The 18,992-nt window shown below is 40.5% G+C and overlaps 1 protein-coding gene across 1 annotated transcript; it reads left to right on the forward strand.

The window, feature by feature from the left end:
* The first annotated feature begins 1,965 nt into the window (after window positions 1-1,965).
* SKA1 (spindle and kinetochore associated complex subunit 1) lies at window positions 1,966-18,769 on the forward strand. The gene is made up of 7 exons (XM_057699796.1): window positions 1,966-2,081; window positions 2,718-2,816; window positions 6,166-6,290; window positions 8,978-9,075; window positions 12,588-12,725; window positions 16,226-16,395; window positions 17,222-18,769. The coding sequence occupies exons 2-7, from the start codon at window positions 2,729-2,731 to the stop codon at window positions 17,368-17,370; spliced, it is 768 nt and encodes a 255-aa protein (XP_057555779.1). The 5' UTR covers window positions 1,966-2,081; window positions 2,718-2,728; the 3' UTR covers window positions 17,371-18,769.
* The last annotated feature ends 223 nt before the right edge of the window (window positions 18,770-18,992 follow it).

An 18,992-nucleotide genomic window follows, 5' to 3' on the forward strand; every position in this document is an offset into this window, starting at 1 on the left:
TACCAGGGTTCACCACAGGGAAAAGGCTGCCTGAGAAGGGAACCAACACAGAGGAACGCAGAACTAAGAGATGGAGACGGCTTCCTAATAGTATGTTTGAGTACCTGGGTTGAACTGTAACTGAACACACACACACACACATTACAGTTTTATAAGCCAAATAAGTCTTTTTTTCTTGATTAAGTCATTTTGGATTGAGTTTCTGTCATTGCAGTTGAAGGAGTCCTGCCAAGTAAACCAGTCTCAGAAAGAAATAAGAAGTAGGCAGTGTGATCCAATTGCTCATTTCTACATTTCTTCCACATCCCTCCTCCACCCCCTTGTATTCAGTGCATTTATGCTCTCTTCTTCTCATTTATTTTCTCATGGGAAATAATCTGGCAATATTTGTCCTTGATGCTGCAGGGTGAATTTCTGTTATTGTTATTTTTTGTAGAATATTGATATTTTAAGCCTTACATTTAGTCCTACAATGAAGGTCTTTGTTCCTGCTAAAGGAATTTAGCTCTAAATATGTAGGTGTGTTGTGATTAAAAGAGATTTAAGAAATGTATCAACCAAATAACAGTGTGTAAATCTTGTTTGGATTCTAATTCAAACATACCAACAGTTTTTAAAATAAACACTTTTTTAAAAGTTTCCATCTTTAGGAGATAAATATGGAAATGTTTTTGGATGAAAAGATGGAATGTTTGAGATTTGCTTCAAGATAATCCAGGAGGCAAGGAGTGGGAGGAGAGGAGGTGTAGATGAAAGAACATTTGCAATAAATTAATAGTGGTTGAAGCTGGATGATGGGTTGAGTGTGGGGTTCACTGTACTCTTCCTTCTAATGTTAATTATACTTTTGAAATTTTCCATAATAAAAGTTTTTTTTAACGTAAGAAGTAGAAATGGCCAAGGCAGCTCTTTACCCACCCAGAATCTATGATTTTGTTCTCCCTTACAAAAAGAACCCCTATATTGTTGAGGATGCAAAGTAACAGTCCAGATCAAAACAATTTTAATGATTTTTTTCATCTCCCTTGCAGATGTAAGTGACTAGTGGAAAGCAGATAGAAGCCATTAGGTGTGATTTCCAGGAAAACTTTTTACAGGTGCTGTTTCAGCTAGTTCTTTCTCAAAGAACTGAGAAAGGAACTGGCAGAGTTATCTTGCACCACAGGCAAACTTAGTGTCAGAATGCATGATGCCATGGACAGTTGGCACCAAAAAGATGGAAGGAAGGTGGATCCCTGATGACTGTGGAGCCCTGGGTGGCTTTCCCCCTTTTTCTCAACGGGGAGAATTAAACGTTTTTTCATTTGTTTGTTTGGCTACGCCTGCGCGGCTTGTGGGATCTTAATTCCCTAACCAGGGATTGAACCTTGGCCACGTAGTGAAAGCGCCGATCCTAACCGCTGGACTGAATTCTGCCTCCCCCTCCCCTCAACTTTTAAAAAAAAATTTGTATTTGTCCTTACAGAGACTGTCAACTACACGAAGACAGGATGTCTCAGTCTTAGAGCTCACAAACTTGACTGCCTTTTGGAAGTAGCTGGGGTGTTTTTAAAATGTTAAGGTTTGGATCCCACTTAAAGAGAGTGTCTGAATTCACTGATTTTGGGTACGGTTTAGGCACTGGAATTTGTAAAAGCTGCCCTGGTGATTCCCATGTGCAGCCAATTTGGAGGCCCACTGTTTAAGTTAGCGATTTGATCTCCGGACCACTTGGCCTGGTTGCGGAGGGTCAGGATTGGGAGACCAACTGAGATCACCCATTACTGAGATCACAAAGTAGGAGCGGCACACGTCCTGCAGCCTTTCGCTGAGGAGCCAACTCAGCCCCGCCTCTTCCCCGGCCCAGTCCCGCCCCGGCCCCGCCCAGCTGCGGCCCCGGGTAAATGAGGAAACGCATGACGCCGCTAAGCGGCGGTCCGGGAGCGCTGATGTGCGCTTGCGCGGCGCAGAGTCCCGGCGGGCAGTTTGAATTTCGCACCCGGAGTCGGGTCTCGCGATCCTGGGCTTCCGGCCGCGACTGGAGCGGTTTCCGTGCTTCGCGACCCCGCTGAGTCGCCCCTTTGCTGCTGCACCCGCACAAGGTGGGAGTTTGGTGTTGAGGATTCCACTTTCGGAAGCAGGAGGAAGGCATTGCTTTGGGCGGCGTGGGGGGCTCGGGGCGGTGCCGCCGGGGCGGAAGAGAGGGCTTGACATTGCTTCGCTGGGTTAGCTGGGGTGGATGCTTTAGGCCTTCTCATCAACCCTCGGAGTGAATAGTACCCGATTTCTTTCCTTCCCTCCGCCTCCTTACCGACCCCAAACAGTAAAGCCCCAAGCTCCACAGCATAGGAGAAATGCTTACCTGTCCCAGTTTCTTTGACCTTAGTATTTTTACTTAAAATTCTTGGGTTTTTGAGTTTTCAAAGAAAATACCAGTGTTGTCTTTATGTATACATAGTGCATTTGTCCCCCTAAATCTATAAGGAGATGACGCAGGCTTATCCCGTGTACCCTGGTTTGGGATGCGTTAACTACGGAAAGCTCTAAGACGAGTCACTACTGGACTTTAGTTAGAAACTGAATCTTGTAGAATCGAAAGATATTGCTCTTGAGTTTTTGTACCTTCTTTTCAAGGAGATGTGACTTACTGGATATTTACTCTTCTTGGATTTTGAAAGTGAACAGAAATTTGTCTGGCTTCTCTTTTTTTTTATAAATGTTTATATTTTTTTCTTCAGAGGCGTAAGGGATGGCCTCCTCAGATCTGGAACAGTTATGCTCTCATGTTAATGAAAAGATTGGCAATATTAAAAAGACTCTGTCATTAAGAAATTGTGGTAAGTAAAACAGATTCCACTGACTTTGTACATACGGGATACATTTTGATTATTGTTCCACTTTGAATGATATCTCATGCCTGTTAAATGAATGTATCTTAGAAAGGTAATTTTAAGTTTCAAATAGTGATTTTTAAAACACTCCAGCATCAGTATTTTGAATGTTGCAGAGGATACTGCATTGAACAATCAACTAGCTATTAATTACATTTATTTACTTACATTTTTCTGAGATACACAGGCAGAATAGTAAGATTTGAAGGTTGTGTAGCATTCTGGGTTCTAGAGCTAAGTAGAGATACTAAAAGGCAAGGAAAAAACCATAAGTGGAAAAGACCCATCTTCAGCCTGCATTGGAAGAAGCTTATCAGTATATATAACTAGGAAACAACTACTTGAAGATGAAATCAGTTTTTTAAACATCCAGAAACTTGGAGGTTGTAACCATCTAACAAAATATTTTGAAGTGCTGAAAGTAGATGATGCAATGGAAATGCAGAGAAATAGGGGATCCTTGGGAAGTCTGGGAAAATATTATTTACAAAATTATATGTGCTCCCCAGCCCTATCTAGGAGAGCTAAAGATTTATTGATAGGCGGAATTCCACCTGCTGAGACGATCCTATTGAACTTATTGTACTTTGTATTATGAATTGGTAATTTTAAAAAATTCAAATATGAAATTATACTGTTGGAATGGCCTTTCGAACTGTTCATGTCCTCCTGAGACTTTGATACTCTCCGTCTCTTGTTGAGAACCGCTAATAAAGAGCCTCATCCATTTTACAGTTAGAGGCTGACATATTCTGTAGAAAGTTAAAGCTGAAGGGACTGTGGGTTCATCTTCTCAAGTCCCCGGGTCTCGCGCATGAGGAAACTGAGGCTCAGAAGTCAGATGACTTGCCCTGGTCCCCCAGCTCATGGGTAGTCGGTGGGGACTACACTTTTCATGTCTTGATTCCCAGGGTAGTACTTGTTTACTTCTGTGCCACTTTTATTGAATAATCTGAAAAAGGGCATTTAGATTTTTGATAAGTAGTCTTCTTTAGAGTCTCTTTCTGAGGGCATGATTACTATTGGAAAAATATAATTTAGAGATCTATTAAACTATCAAACCTTGGGTTCAAATGACTCCGTTAAAGCATGAAGCCTGGCGGAAGCAGTCTGACCTGTTAGATTACTACATGCTGGGTAACCATCACTTGTCTGTGGGGAGAATAATTTGTGTTTGGTTCCACAGCCTATTTAGGAAAGACTAGTAATTTGTTTGCCACTTTGGCTGCTGTAATTTACTAGGTCACTACTATAAAAGTAGTGAATTTGCTTAGTGAATTTATTTTACTACAGATCAGCAAACAAGGCCCTAAAATTTAGGTGACCCAGTTATTTGAGATGCAGTAGGGTGAAATGGCCAAAGCCTCCAAGCCTGAAGTCAGAGACACTAGTACCTGCCCTAGTTGTTTTACCCCTTGGAATTAATGTCAGCAGAGACATCGTAATTTACTTGTTATTTTCTTTTAGTTGTTATGAACCTACTGTCAGATTCCATTTGCATTGTTATATTATGCCAAGACCAGCTCGGCGACTCGAGGTGAGTGACGGGTGCCGCAAGCTTGAAGAAAACACAGACACAGACTGAAGAGAAAGATGGGACCCGGGGACTCAGGACCTCTAGGATCAAGAGCCTTGCTGATTGTTCCCACGTTGCTTTTATTGAGTTCTTGGCATAGCCTAAGGGTCTAACACTTCCCAGGTTAATCCCATAAACAATCAAAGGCCTTGCATGACTGGGGCAATGATCTTTGTTTGCCTCCTGGGTCCGATTTGAGCAGGTGTGGATCTGAGCAGGGTGTGGATTTGAGCTGGGCGTGGAGAGCAAAGCAGCCCTGGGGGCTGAGACCTCTCTCAGAAGGATTAAGGGTCTGTGCCCCACCCCTGTTGGCCCCTCTGCGACTGTGCCTGTCTTAGGTTGTTCCTCCCCTGAGGAATCTTACCCGTCTCTGGCTAACCAGCCATCCTCCAGGGCCAAACAGGGTGATATAAGGAATGCAGTGAGAAAGGGGCTGCGCCCCCAGAGAGGGTCAGTTTTCTGCCTATGCCCCCATAGTCTCCATGCCTCGCACCCTTAGCTCCTCCACTGCTCAAGCAGGACATTCTGCATCCAGTCGCTCGGCCCACATACTTTAACATTTTCAAGGTTTCAGAAAGACTCCTGAATGTCTTCCCACAATATTAGGTTATATCAATTAATAATAGTTTGCCTTTACTGAGTGCTTTACTAGGTTCCAAGCACAGTGCTCACCCGTGTTATATGTACTTTCCTACTTCTCCGTAACCCTCTGAGGGCAGGTACTGGTGTCTCTGACTTCAGGCATGGAGCCTTTAGCCATTTCACTCTGCTGCATCTGTAATCTGTAGATGTGGTCAAGTTATGTTTTCACTTATATGTATTTCATGATGTGGTTGCTAGAAGTGAGGATGGAAAGATTGGATTATGAGGATAGTTTTTCTTTTTGTGCTTTTGATCTGCCCTTAAAAATTCTTCTTCTTCTTTTTTTTTTTTTTTAACTATTTCTTTTTCTAGGGAGGAGGGAACTCAGGTTTTCCCATCCTTGTATCTAGGAAGCTAGAGAGAGGGGCTAGGAGGTGGGGTTGGGAATTTGAGAGCAGGCTACTCTCCCCTGTCTCCCACACATACTTGCGGGCCAGTCCAAAACATAAGCCTACCTTCCTGGCCAGTGATCTTTTAGGTTTACACATTCACTGAAGATATATCCCACGAAGAAGGATCCTGGCCTCGTTTGGGATTCTCACTACCAGCATCCTGTGCTTTGAAGTCCCAAAGTCTTGACTCTGATCCCCATTAAAACCAAGTAGATTAGGTTTCTGTGACTGATAGCCACCTCTCTCCAGCATTCCTCTGCACCTCGTCCCTCCCATTAGGGCCGCTGCAGCATCGGCTTACATATGCTGCCTGGTCTGTGGTTCTCTCTTCATGTTGAAGCCCTTGGGATTTACCTTTTTCTCATAAGAGCTCAACTATGCATGTAAAAGGGTGCTTATTTTATCTAGCATTTCTAGGTGTTTTATTATAGTGGAGCAATTTTCCAGAAGCAAGAGATTCAGGGGGCACTTTGTACTTACCTCTCCCTTCCTTTTCATTTATGTTACTTAGAAATGAGTTCTTAAAATTATCCATGAGACAGGTCCTATGGGCTGAAACAATAGTTCTTTCTCCACCCTGTGTCTCTTTAAGGTAAAGCTCTGTTCCAGGAGTTCAGTTGGATACATGTATATTTTGTGCTTTTCTATACATTTTATTTTCCATTTTATCTTTGTTCATTAATAGGGCAAGAACCTACCCTGAAGACTATATTAAATAAAATTGGAGATGAGATCATTGTAGTAAATGAACTTCTAAATAAATTGGAATTGGAAATTCAGTATCATGAACAAGCCAACAGTTCACTCAAGGTAATGGTTTTCTAGTGAAGAAAGAAATTTAAAAGGTGATAGATACAAAGTCCCTAATAACCAGGGGATTCTTAAGGATTCTTTAAGTTTATAATATTCTTAGCTTTGTAAGTTATTATTAATGATGGAGAGTGCTGTTTGCATTTTATTTTCCCAGTATGATGGACTCCAGAGTCCCAGAGGTATTTCTTTCTCTGTGCTGGTAGCCAATTTATTTACTAAAAAGGAATATTTCCTAAATAATTCTTGGTAGGTTTAATTTAAATAAATGATCTCCTGGGAGTGTGGTGTGGGAGGAATGCCTGCCCTGGGGTGAGGAGACGTGGATTCTCACCCTGGCTGCCCGTAGCGCCCTCTGCCACCCTAAGAAGGTCATTTTTCCTCTTAGGGTCACAGTGTTCTCATTTGGAAAGTAATGGGTCATACTGAAGTGTATGAGGATTCCCATGTAAAGAGGAACTTGAGCCTCATTTACACATACATTTGGGTCTAAATAAGCCTTCACTTATAAAATGCCTGTTTACTTCCTGATGGGAAAGTACTCAATCTGTACCATGTACCTCATGCTCTTAGAGCCATTGGTATGTTCAATGGGATTGAACATGGTGGGCTCTAGGGTCTCTTTCAGCCTTATAATCCTTAATGTCTGTAAGGATTTTTCAACCGTAGCGATGGGCATGACTGTGCCTATCCTACTATTAGTTGAAATGGAGGTAGTATCTCTGCACATGATTCAGCTCTTTAAAAGGAAGATGTCATACAAATTTAAACAGAAACCAATAATGGTTTCACTTCTGTGCTGCCCCAAAATGCTCAGGGTTAGGTGTGGGTTTAGAGAATGTTCAACTCAGGATTAAAGGCTATTTGGAATTTTTGTTTACATTATGATTGAAAATCAGATGACAGGAATTCAAAGGTACAGAGGCTTTTTCTTTTTTTTTTTTTTAAGATATACACTTCATTTTATTTTATTTTTAATTAATTAATTGGCTGCGTTGGGTCTTCATTGTTGTGCTCGGGCTTTTGTGTAGTTGTGGCGAATGGGGGCTACTCTTCGCTGCGGTGCCTGGGCTTCTCATTGCGGTGGCTTCTCTTGTTTCGTCGCACAGGCTCTAGGTGCCCGGGCTTCAGTAGTTGCAGCACCTGGGCTCAGTAGTTGTGGCTCACGGGCATGCTCGTTCCGTGGCATGTGGGATCCTCCTGGACCAGGGCTGGAACCCTTGTCCCCTGCATTGGCAGGCGGATTCAGGGTATTTTTCTTATTAAATTTGCATGAGTTCATAACCTCAAGTTCTAGGGAAAGTTAAATAAAGACAACACAAAATGAAAGCGGTTATGATCAAGTAGAAATTTTCATTAAGCTGGAATATACAAAAGCCCTTCCAAGTAATGTCTAGTCCTTGCCTTCCAGGAATGCATTATCACTCCTGTGCTGGGGAACGTTTGCTAAGTCAACAAAAGCACTTTACTAGAATGACAAACATAAATCTTTCATATACTTTTTAGTTGCTTCCCAAGTTTGAAGTATTTTAGAAAGACATGAATGTCAGCCCTGCCTGTAGTAATGTGATTCTAACAATTGTTCTCTGAAAAAATCCAGTAGAGGAAAAGAAAATAATATATTGCCATCTAAAAACAGCTCTAGCAGGACTTCCCTGGTGGTCCAGTGGTTAGGAATCTGCCTTCCAATGCAGGGGATGTGGGTTCGATCCCTGGTTGAGAACTAAGATCCCACATGCCGAGAGGCAACTAAGCCTGCGCACTCTAGAGCCCATGCGCTGCAACTACTGAGCCCGTGAGCTCTAGAGCCTGTGCACCACCACTTGAGAGAAGCCCGTGCACCTCAATGAAGAGCCTGCAAGCAGCAACTAGGATCCGACGCAGTCAAATAAATAAAAAAAATAAATATTTAAAAAGCAAACAAGGAAACAGCTCTAGAAACCAAAGAGTTGTTTTCTTTTCATTTATAATTTATTTATTTGGTTGCGCCAGTCTTAGTTGCATCATGCAGGCTCCTTAGCTGTGGCATGCGAACTCTTAGTTGTGGCATGCATGTGGGATCTAGTTCCCTGACCAAGGATCGAACCTGGGCCCTCTGCATTGGGAGCGTGGAGTCTTAACCACTGTGCCACCAGGGAAGTCCTCCAAAGAGCTATTTTTTTTTTTTTAAATAAATTTTTAAATTTATTTTATTGGCTGTGTTGGTTCTCCTTTTTGCTGTGCACAGGCTTTCTTTTAGTTGCATTGAGTGGGGGCTACTCTTCGTTGTGGTGCGCGGACTCCTCGTTGCCGTAGCTTCTCTTGTTGTGGAGCACGGGCTCTAGGCCCGTGGGCTTCAGTAGTTGCAGCACATGGGCTCAGTAGTTGTGGCTCACGGGCTCTAAAGTGCAGGCTCAATAGTTGTGGTGCACGGGCTTAGTTGCTCCACGACATGTGGAATCTTCCCAGAGCAGGGCTCGAACCCGAGTCCCCTGCATTGGCAGGCGGATTCTTAACCACTGCGCCACCTAGGAAGCCCCCAAAGAGCTATTTTTAAATATCGCTGCATTCAATGCTTTCTCACCCCGTCTGCTTTCTGAATACTCAGAATCATTGTGATTGTGGGTCATAGTCTTTCACGCTCTTTCTACCATGTTAAAACACAACTTATTTGTGAGCTGACTTTTTTTTTTTTTATTAAATTTTAGGAACTCTGTGAATCTCTTGAAGAAGATTATAAAGATGTGGAACATCTCAAAGAAAACATTCCTCCCCATTTGCCTCAAGTAACAGTAAGCCAGAACTTGTAAGTGCATTTATAATTAGTCTTACTATCTGATTATATAAAACTATTAAAACAAACACTTCAAATCTTTTCCTTTTTCATATACTTGCAATTTTGTTAGTGATTATTTAGGTTTGGGTTTTTTTTTTTTTTTTGGTCACTTACACTAGAAATAATCTTCCCTTATCTTTACCAGTTTTTTTATCGCACCGTCTCTGGGGAAAATGCCCACCACCTTTCCCAAGGGTGAGTCTCCTCTAGACCCTTTTTCTACTTTTTCTCATTTCTTTCCCTTAGAGCAGAGTTTGTCAACCTCGGCTCTATGGACATTTTAGTTCAGATAATTCTTCTTTGTGAGAATAGGATGTTTACTAGCATCCTTGATCTCTACCAACTTAATATCAGTAGCACCCCTGTACCCCCTCCCTCCCCCACCCTCCGCCCAGTTGTGACAATGAAAAATGTCTCCAGACGTTTCCATACGTCTTCTTGGTGGGCAAAATCTCTTCTCTGACCCTTGAGAACCACTGCCTTAGAGTAAAAATAAACTTAATGAAATGAGCTTCCCATCTTAAAAACAACAAAAAGAAACAGAAATTTAGCTCCGTTTTTACCCTCAAACTATTGTCTTACCTCTGTGTCTCTTCACTGCTAGTACATGTTCGTGCCCGCCCTTTTTCCTGAGAAGCCCCTGAAACCTAGCTTTTGGCTGTTATTATTACCATATTTATGTAACCGATTGCTTGAAGGTCACAAAGAGGTAAAAAATTCCTCTTCAGCCCTAATTCTTTTTAGATTTTGTTTTGCTGCCCATCTTTTTATTTTTGAAATTCTGTTACCTGCAGTACCACTGTGCTTTCTGTGTTGTCATCCTACATCTTCGACTAGGCTGTCCCCTTTTTCTCTGCCCTCCTTTAAATTACGAGTATCTCCTAAAGCTCTGTTTTACTCATGCTTGCTTAACACCAAACGTCCAGCTTGACATGGCATCCAGTTCTGTTGTTCCATTGCTTTCTGGGAATCTTACGAGTGAGCTGTTCTCTCCTCCAGGTTTGTGTGTCTAAAACTAAACTGTCTCCTTGTTACCCACCCATCATGTAGACAGGAACTTGGCGTCTTCAGCCTGTCTCTCTGTCTCACAGCCCCAGCTCTCCATTCAGCCTCTGCAGGGTTTTGTCTGGCTCTGTGAGATAGTCTGGCTCCATGACATCTTTGTCTTCATGATTTGGGAGACCTTGTGTTTTGTCTTTCCAGTATTTCTCAACTCCCATCTCTCCAATCCTCTGCCACCAAAACTGTATTTCTTTTCTTTTTTTTTTTAATTTTATTGAAATATAGTTGATTTTCAGAATTGTGTTTTTAAAGGGAGGCTCCAAGTATGTAAAAACATTCCATGGCTAACTTAACTTTTTTAACTCTTGAAATGTATCGTATATACAGAGAAGTAAATAAAGTATTATTAGTGCACATTAAAGAAGAATAAACATCATTGTATCTACCAGATTAAGAAATAAGGCACTACCAGTACCTACAACACTTTTTCTATTGCACATCCTCCCTCTATCAAAGAGGTGATCATCCTGGCATTTAGGATAATCACAGTTTTGCGTATGTGTTTCCACAAACGATAGAGTGCTTAAATTTGAAAACTGAAAGGAAGGCGTGAACCTTGCTGTGTAGGAAAAGAGCCATGTTGCTGCTAATAGTTGAAGGTCTCCAGGAGATAAGCTTGAGTCGCTGGCATGTTAGGGATTTCCCTCCAAGAAGAGAATATTGAGGAGTTCCCTGGTGGTGCAGTGCTTAGGACTCGGCGCTTTCACTGCCATGACCCGGGTTCCATCCCTGGTTGGGGAACTAAGATCCTGTAAGCTGCATGGTGCATCTGAAAAAAGAAGAAGAGGAGAAAATTAGTGGGCACAGTCATGAGTGAATGGTAGGAACAGAGGTCATCATAGAATATCTGCCAGGATTATTGGGCTGGACATCGGCTACCCAGCAGGCATATGGCCCGAGGAGTAGGAGGAATTTTCTTCTAAACTCACTGTGGCCTGGCTTCAGCTTTCAGGGCCAGGTCACAACAGAACCTTTCGATAGGTGGAAATGGTTATTTTCAGCTGATAAACACAGCAGGGCCTGAAGGCAAGAAAGTACAGGTAAGAATCAGCCAGGCCCGCTGTGGAGTCTCATTCATGTAAGGATGATGCTACCATAACATCAGGCATCTTCATCTTGACAACCCACGACGTGGCCATCTCCTCATCACACTGCCTCAGTCAGGCCTGGTTGCCCTCTGTGTCCGGTACTCAGCTGTCATCTTGGGATCTCACTTCCCTGTCTTTCTTGGGATTCCCTTTGCTTGCTCCTGGGCTGGATCTTCTTTTTCCTGTAGCCCATTTCCATTTATCACTTCACTTGGTGCTGGCAGCAGGGGTCCGTTCCTTCCCTGGCAGTTAAATAACCTCGAAGATAGTTTACTTGTAGACTCTGTTTGCTTGTGGGTAGGAGCTATATTAGGCTTCTAATTGACTCCAGAAATTGGGCAGGACTGATCCAAGGGTGACCCATGCTCATTGCTGACAACTAAAATGAGTCTGCAGCAGGCAGGACTGATACCTGTAAGTCCCTACATATGAACCTTCAAGTTGCAAACTTTCAGAGATGCAAACATATGTTCCCGTGTCCAATCATGTAAGTTAGTTCACATGTCTGGCATTGTCACGTGCTTGCATCCTCTACAAGTGGTTGTGCTTTTGTGTACATTACTATACAGTGCAGTACTGTATAGAGTACAGTAGTACAATATCTTTATTTCAAGCAAGGATATCCAGAAGCAAAAGTAAAAGCAGCAGTGGTGTAGCTGGTACTGCTAAGAAGCGCCAGCTGTTGTACTATACTCCTGTACTTTTCAAGGTACTGTACTGTAAGATTAAAAATGTTTATTTTTTTGTGTGTTTGTTTTTTAGGTATTATTTGTGTGAAAAGTATTATAAACTTATTACAGTGCAGTACTATATAGCCGATTGTGTTAGCTGGGTACCTAGGCTAACTTGAACTTTGGAACAAATTGGACTTATGAATGCGCTCTTGAAATGGATGTAGGGGACTTACTGTACTAGCAACCAATGGGATAAATTGAAAAGATAGGAATATGAAATGATCGATGTTTCCATGTTCAGAAATAGGGAGGTCAGGAAGAGAAGCCATTTAGAAGTTAAATTCAACTTTATGCATGTTGACTTTGAGGAGCCAGTGGGATAACTGATGAAGGTGTTTGGCACATGTTCTACTGGCACCATGTTTTGTGTGTGTAAAGAGCAATTATGTTACTGAAGATTTGGGGACTTAATTTTTTAGCGTTCTCACTATTCAGATCTTCATGAGCATTAGGGTAGGGATAGAAAAAAAGGTTGGCTATAAAATTATAACAAGATGAATCATGAGTTTGATTCTGATCATTTTCAGTTGCAAAGCTTTCTGGTATGCTGCAGAATTCTAACGATTACCTGTATCCTCTGTGCGTGTCTGTTCTGTAGTGTTAATGGATCAGATCTTGACCCCGAAGAACCAGTCAAAGTTGAGGAACCTGCACCCATAAAGAAGCCCCCCAAAGAACAAAAAAATATTAAAGAAATGCTATTTATAACTTCTGATGAGTTTAATGGCATTCCTGCGTGAGTATTTAAGATTAATTTTAACATTCAACTCTTTAATAATCAACATACATGATTGCTTAAAGTATAAACCTTGATTATGTTAATCATAATATGGTGTGTTCCGACACTGATCTTTTCTAAAATAGTTTTATATTGTACTGTGAAAATGCAGGAAATCTTTCTTTGAAAATGTTTAAAACTATTAGAGAGATCTAGAGATGGATCAATTTGTTGCTGAGTCCTCTCAGGGTCATTTTATGATACAGATTTATCCAATTACATTTTAGAAGTAGCCTCAGTTTTGTTACAATTTTAAGGAAAGTGAGTGTGTTGTATAGATTTGAGAATTGAAACAGAGAGTGTTGTGTTTGGTTTCCATTTGTCATTTAACTTATGCCACACACTTGTTTGAGTCTGTGCTCTATTTTGGGCTCTGGGTCACTGAGGAAAAGAATACAGGGTGAATAAGACAAGATGCCACCCCTAAGAGAGGGTTCCTTTGCTGTTCACAGATGACATTAATGGGGAACCAATTATGGAAGTCCGTGTTTTTAAACTCTCATAATTCCAGGGGTTTTACTTCTCAGCTTTATATTGTTACATTTCTTATTACTTTCTTATACAAATAATGCACGTTGTTGGAAAATGTTTGTTGTCAGAAGATAACTCATCTGTAATTCCACCACTCCGACAAGATAGAGAATTTCCTTCTTTTTTTTAATTTCAGCTACATAACAAGTTGTTTCTGATTGTTATTACAACAATGTAGTTAGTCTATGAATATAATCTACTTACTTTTTTTATCATGAGTGTTTTTCCATCATTAACTATCATAGCAAACTTGGATTTTAATTGTTTTATAATATTTTATTGTGTGGCTACTCTATAAGTTTTTTAAACATGACCTTATTAAATATTTGGGTTGATTGCATTGTCATGAAGAATGGTGTAGTGAAATTTCTTCTAGACAAGGCTGTTTTGTAATTCCTTATTTCCTTGAAATAGAGTCCTAGGAGGAGAATCCCTGGGGCAAAGGGCATGATTATTTTACGTGTCTGAGAGTTGTCCATCTGGGTTTTATTGTTTGTTTTTTAATTAACAGACTTTATTTGTTAGAGCGGTTTTAGGTTTACAGAAAAATTGAGCAGATAATACAGTGTTCTCATACCTGACAATAGTTCCCCTATTACTAACATTGCGTTAGTGTGGTACATTTGTTATCATTGATACACCAGTCTAGATACTATTAACTAGATATTAACTAAAGTCTGTAGTTTACATTAGGGATCACTCTTTGTTTTGTATAGTCTATGGATTTTGACAAACGCGTAATGTCATGTGTCCACCATTATCAGAACAGTTTCACTGCCCTAAAAATACCCTGCACTCCACCCTTTCATCCCTCCCCTCGAGCCCCTCACAGCCACTGATCTTTTTCCTGTCTCTGTCGTTTTCCCTTTTCTAGAGTGTCGTATAGTTGGAATCATACACTGTGGCCTTAGTAATATGCACTTAAGATTCCCCTCATGTCTTTTTATGGCTTGCTAGCTCATTTCTTTTTATTGCTGACTAATACTCTGCCATGTAGATGTAGCACAGTCTGTTTATCTTTTCATCTGTTGAGCGACGTTTTGGTTACTTCCAATTTGGGGCAATTATGACTAAAGCTGCTGTAAACATTCATGTGCAGGTTTTGTGTGGACATGTTTTCAGCTCACTTGGGTCAATACCTAGGAGTGTGACGGCTGGATCATATGGTAAACCTGTTTAGTTTTGTAAGAAGCTGCCAAACTGTCTCCCAAAGTGGCTGTCCTACTATTTTGCGTTCCCAGTAGAAAGAGTTCCTGCTGTTCCACATCTTCACCTGCATTTAGTTTTGTCAGTTTTCTGTATTCGCTATTCTAGTAAGTGTAATGTACCTCATTGTTCTAATTTTCAGTTTCCTGATGCCATATGATGTTGAGCATCTTTTCACACGCATAGTAGCCCCTTGAAAAATATCTGGCAGTCTCACAATTCTGAGACTAGGAATGAGGCTGACATTCCTCTTTAGTTTTCGTTTGTTTGATTTGGTCACTTGGTCATTTCCTTTACTGACAGCTTTATTGTCATTAAAATTCTTTTTGATGCTCTTCAGTTTTTTTAATTGTTGTTGTTGTTGCTCCTCAGCTGAGCTAAAGGGAAGAGCAAATGGCTGTGAGAACACGGGTAGAAAGGCCTTTAGAAAAATGCTTCCTTGAAGGGAGGATGTTCGAATAGTCATGGTAGAGTATTCATTTTTAAACTAAGGGCTTGTTTAACGAATGAGAGAAGTTAGATTAAGATATCCTTAAATTAGGATAAGGAAGAATGTGTTCCAAGCATGGGACTTTTATTTATTTATCTTTAAAAAGTTAACACTGAGGTGGAATTAAAGTGGAAAACATTGGCACCTGCTTTGAGGAAATTTGGAAATCGTTCACATGATTTAAAGGAATTGCGTCGTGTTGAGCTGTGGCCTCAACTGTGGAAATTGTGGTTAGAAAAATGAGTGGCAAAAATGAATCTAGAAGAGAAGGGATTATGAAAATGAATGGGTTTTGGTCAGTATAAACATTTTCCTTTAAACATTATATATTATTTTACATTAAGGAAGTTTCGATTAGAAAACTGCTGCTTTGAATAGAGACAAAGGACAGAGTTTAACATAATGAATCCACAGTTTGTTGAGGGGAAAAATTAAAGCAGATCAATAAAGGTTTGTTTTTGGTGTGTACAGACCACCCACAATCGAGGGTCTCCTGTTCTTATATTCTGAGACTCTGGTGACTGGGAGGATGGGCAGGAGGGAGACTGGATTGGATGAGTGGACTTGACAGAGAAAGACAGTGTTTAAGGGCATTTGAGCTCAGAATGAAGAACGAGGCTGTCTGTTGAGGCTGTCCATCCTTCTGCTCTGCCTGGCAGCTGGGCACCCTAACTTCCGGCCCCTGATTCCTTTGCAGCCCCTGCCCCATCAGTTCTTTGTCTCAGTCAGCATTGTCACCTTTGCTGTCACATTTGTCATCCTCTGTCTTCCCTTCCTCCTGCTTTTTTCTTTCTCTCTCTGAACAGATATGTGTTTTGCAGAAAACTAGAGTGGTGTGAGTTATATAATTTATTAATATTTAAATTTTTCTTTCCCTTGCTCACAAACATTTAAAAATATTTAAATAAATTGCTATAGTAAAATTAATCAGTCTATTTGAAGCAGAGTTTGAAAGCGTATTTTAAATTGTAATATTAATTCTGTAGCGGGAGAATAGGGATTTCTGTATCCAGATATAACTAAGGAAGATAAGCACTATTATATTGTGGTCTCCATTTAATTTTTCAGCAGTTGAGACATGTCTGTTTTATTTGGAAGTTCATATAAAGTTTTTTATAGAGAGTACTAATAGCTTTGCTACTGTATAAAGTCATTGTATGTAAATGCTTTTAAAAGAAAACAATTTTGCATGATTATTCTGTAGAAAAATTAATCATTTTCTTTTTTACAGGTACATGAAATGCCGCTTAACCTATTGTCAAATTAATGATGTTATTAAGGAAATCAACAAGGCAGTGGTTAGTAAATATAAGATCCTGCATCAACCAAAAAAGTCTATGAGTTCTGTGGTCAGAAATCTCTATCACAGATTTATCGATGAAGAAACGAAGGAAACCAAAGGTAAAGTGAAAGTATATATATATGTGTGTGTACATGTCAGCTGTTTGGAGTGTAACTAAATCATGAGACACAAAACTAATTCCAAAAAATTCTAACTCTAGAGAGGTAGTTCTCAACCAGGGGTGATTTTCCCACTAGGGAACATTTGTCCATCTTGGGAGACATTTTTGGTTGTTAAAACTGGAGTTGAGGGTGCTACTGGCATCTAGTGAGTAGAGAGCAGGGTTGCTGCTAAAGTACCCTATAATGCACAAGACAGCTCTGACAAAAGAGAATTATCTAGCCTGAAATGTCTGTAGTGCTGAGACAGAAATACTGCATTAGAGTCTATTATGGAACGATACCCAGTGTTTTCAGAATTAGAATAGAAATGATAACAGTTGGTCATGCCTCTACATAGCACTTACTATGTACTGGATAGTGTACCAAGGGCTTTAGTCCTCACAGCATCCTTATGAGTTGTGTACTGTTATTACCCCTGTTTTACAGACTAGGCAAAGAGGGCTTAAGGTACTTGCCCAAGGTCATTCTGCTGTGATAAAGCTACAGTGGGTTTCCTTCTCTTAACCACGACTATATTGCCTCTTGAAAAGCTAATTGTTACACCAGCAGCTAGCCAGTGAGGGCTACAGTTCTGAAATGCTACAGTAAACATCATGCAACTTCAGTTGAAAGAATAATTATTATTTTATCAAGAATACCAGTTCCCATTTTGGTTGGATAATATAATAAAAATGATTAATGCCATTCATATTCATAATCTAATGCATTAAAGACTCATTGAAAGTTGTCCAACAAAAATTAGCACTAATATCTTTATTTTCAGGCCATTATTTCGTAGTGGAAGCTGACATAAAGGAGTTCACAGCTTTGAAAGTTGACAAGAGGTTTCATGTGATACTGAATATTTTACGACACTGCCGGAGGCTGTCAGAGGTCCGAGGGGGAGGACTTACCCGATATGTTATAACATAAGGCCCTTGTGAGCTTTTGAACCAGCCAACAGTAGGGTACAAAGGCTATTCCTATAAGTGTCCTTGTATGTGATTTCTTTGTATATAATTTCTTTAGCATTTTCATTTTCTTTGTTTCTTGTAAATAAAACTTAAAAAAAGAATAAAGCATGTATATTTTAAAATCCACTGCCTTATGGTAAATATTGGATCACCTGCCGTGTGAGCCTGTGTTCTAGGCATACAGTGGAACTAAAAAATGTTCATATTTAGTTTTTGTGTTTAGTGGCAGTGCTGCCAACCCCAGTAAGACAGGTGCAGATGTGATAATAAAAGTCAGAGTTCAAGAAGATCAAGGCTATCCAGGCTCTTTGGAATTAAAGGTCATTAGTGTCTAAATTCCGCTCATAATATTTCAATCTATAGGCAAAAGTTAGATTTAGAGAGCCCATCCACGTGGTTCTTCTGCTGTCACATATGTGGTTAAGGAACAGAATACCTGAAATGCATTCAGTGTAATTCAGTCTGTAAACATCGACCTGTAATGAAATTGTGATAAAAGTATAGTGAGATGAAAAATATGATAAAATAAGATGTGTAAGCAGATTGATAGTGGTCAGGGAAAACGAGTGGTTGGATTGTAAGAATTTCATGGAATTTCTCTCCTGCACTTCGGGAGACATAGTCTGTCTGTGTCTTAGCGTTCTCCAGAGAAACAGAACCAATAGGGTATTTGTGTATTTCTTTCTATCTGTCTGTCTGTCTGTCTGTCTATCCTCTATCATCCACCCATCTCTCTATCTATCTAATCTATCTATTATGAGGAATTGGCTTAGGTGATTATGGAGGCTGAGAGGCCCCCAGATCTGCTGTCTGCAAGCCGGAGGCCCAGGAAAGCTGGTGGCGTGGTTCAGTCTGAGTGTGAAGTCCTGAGAACTAGGGGAGCCAGGCCAGATCAGATGAGATGTTGCAGCTCAGCGGTGAGGCAGGAAGGAAAGGAGCAAAGTTCTCCTTCCTTTCTCTGCCTTTTGTTCTATTCAGGTCTTGGATGGATGGGAGGGTGCCTGCCCACACAGGGGAGGGCAGTCTATTTCACTCAGTCTATTTCACTGAGTCCACTGATTCCAATGCTTGTCTCATCTCAAAACATCCTCAAAGACACACCCAGAAACAGTGTAATCTGGGCACCTCGTGGCCAGTCAAGTCAACATGTAAAGTTAACCACCACAATCTATGGCTGTGACGTCTGCTTGGCATGCTGAGCCTTGTAGCAGAGGAAAAAGTGTCCCACCAGGCCCAGTGGCCTGGTTAACACTGTCGCTGTGATGACTGTAGAATACATTATGGGTACTACTTAATTGTTATCCTTTCTTCCTCCCTAATTTAAATGCCGGTATGTTTAATTTTCACGTCTCAGTTTAATTAAAAATAATGGCATTCTTTACTTTTTTTGTCTTGCTTGTTTTTTCTCTAGGGATCATTATTCTGTACATTCTCTATCAAAAACATTTTCTCTGTTTAAGATTTCTTTTCCTAAAACTCATATTGAACAACTGTGTTGGTGAGTATGTTTAATTCTTGCAGAATGAATACTGAGTCTCTATTTTGATTGTTAGCATGTAATCAATTTGTTACATTAATTTA

The sequence above is a fragment of the Hippopotamus amphibius genome, chromosome 11 (genome assembly GCF_030028045.1).
Source record: "Hippopotamus amphibius kiboko isolate mHipAmp2 chromosome 11, mHipAmp2.hap2, whole genome shotgun sequence".
In the NCBI taxonomy this organism is placed as follows: Eukaryota; Metazoa; Chordata; class Mammalia; order Artiodactyla; family Hippopotamidae; genus Hippopotamus; species Hippopotamus amphibius.

Excerpts from the sequence above, each read along its gene's own strand:
- SKA1 (XM_057699796.1), top strand. The coding sequence starts at position 2,729 with ATGGCCTCCTCAGATCTGGAACAGTTATGCTCTCATGTTAATGAAAAG. Across the intron at positions 2,817-6,165 it reads TCTGTCATTAAGAAATTGTG|GGCAAGAACCTACCCTGAAG; the intron begins GTAAGTAAAACA and ends GTTCATTAATAG. Across the intron at positions 16,396-17,221 it reads AGAAACGAAGGAAACCAAAG|GCCATTATTTCGTAGTGGAA; the intron begins GTAAAGTGAAAG and ends CTTTATTTTCAG.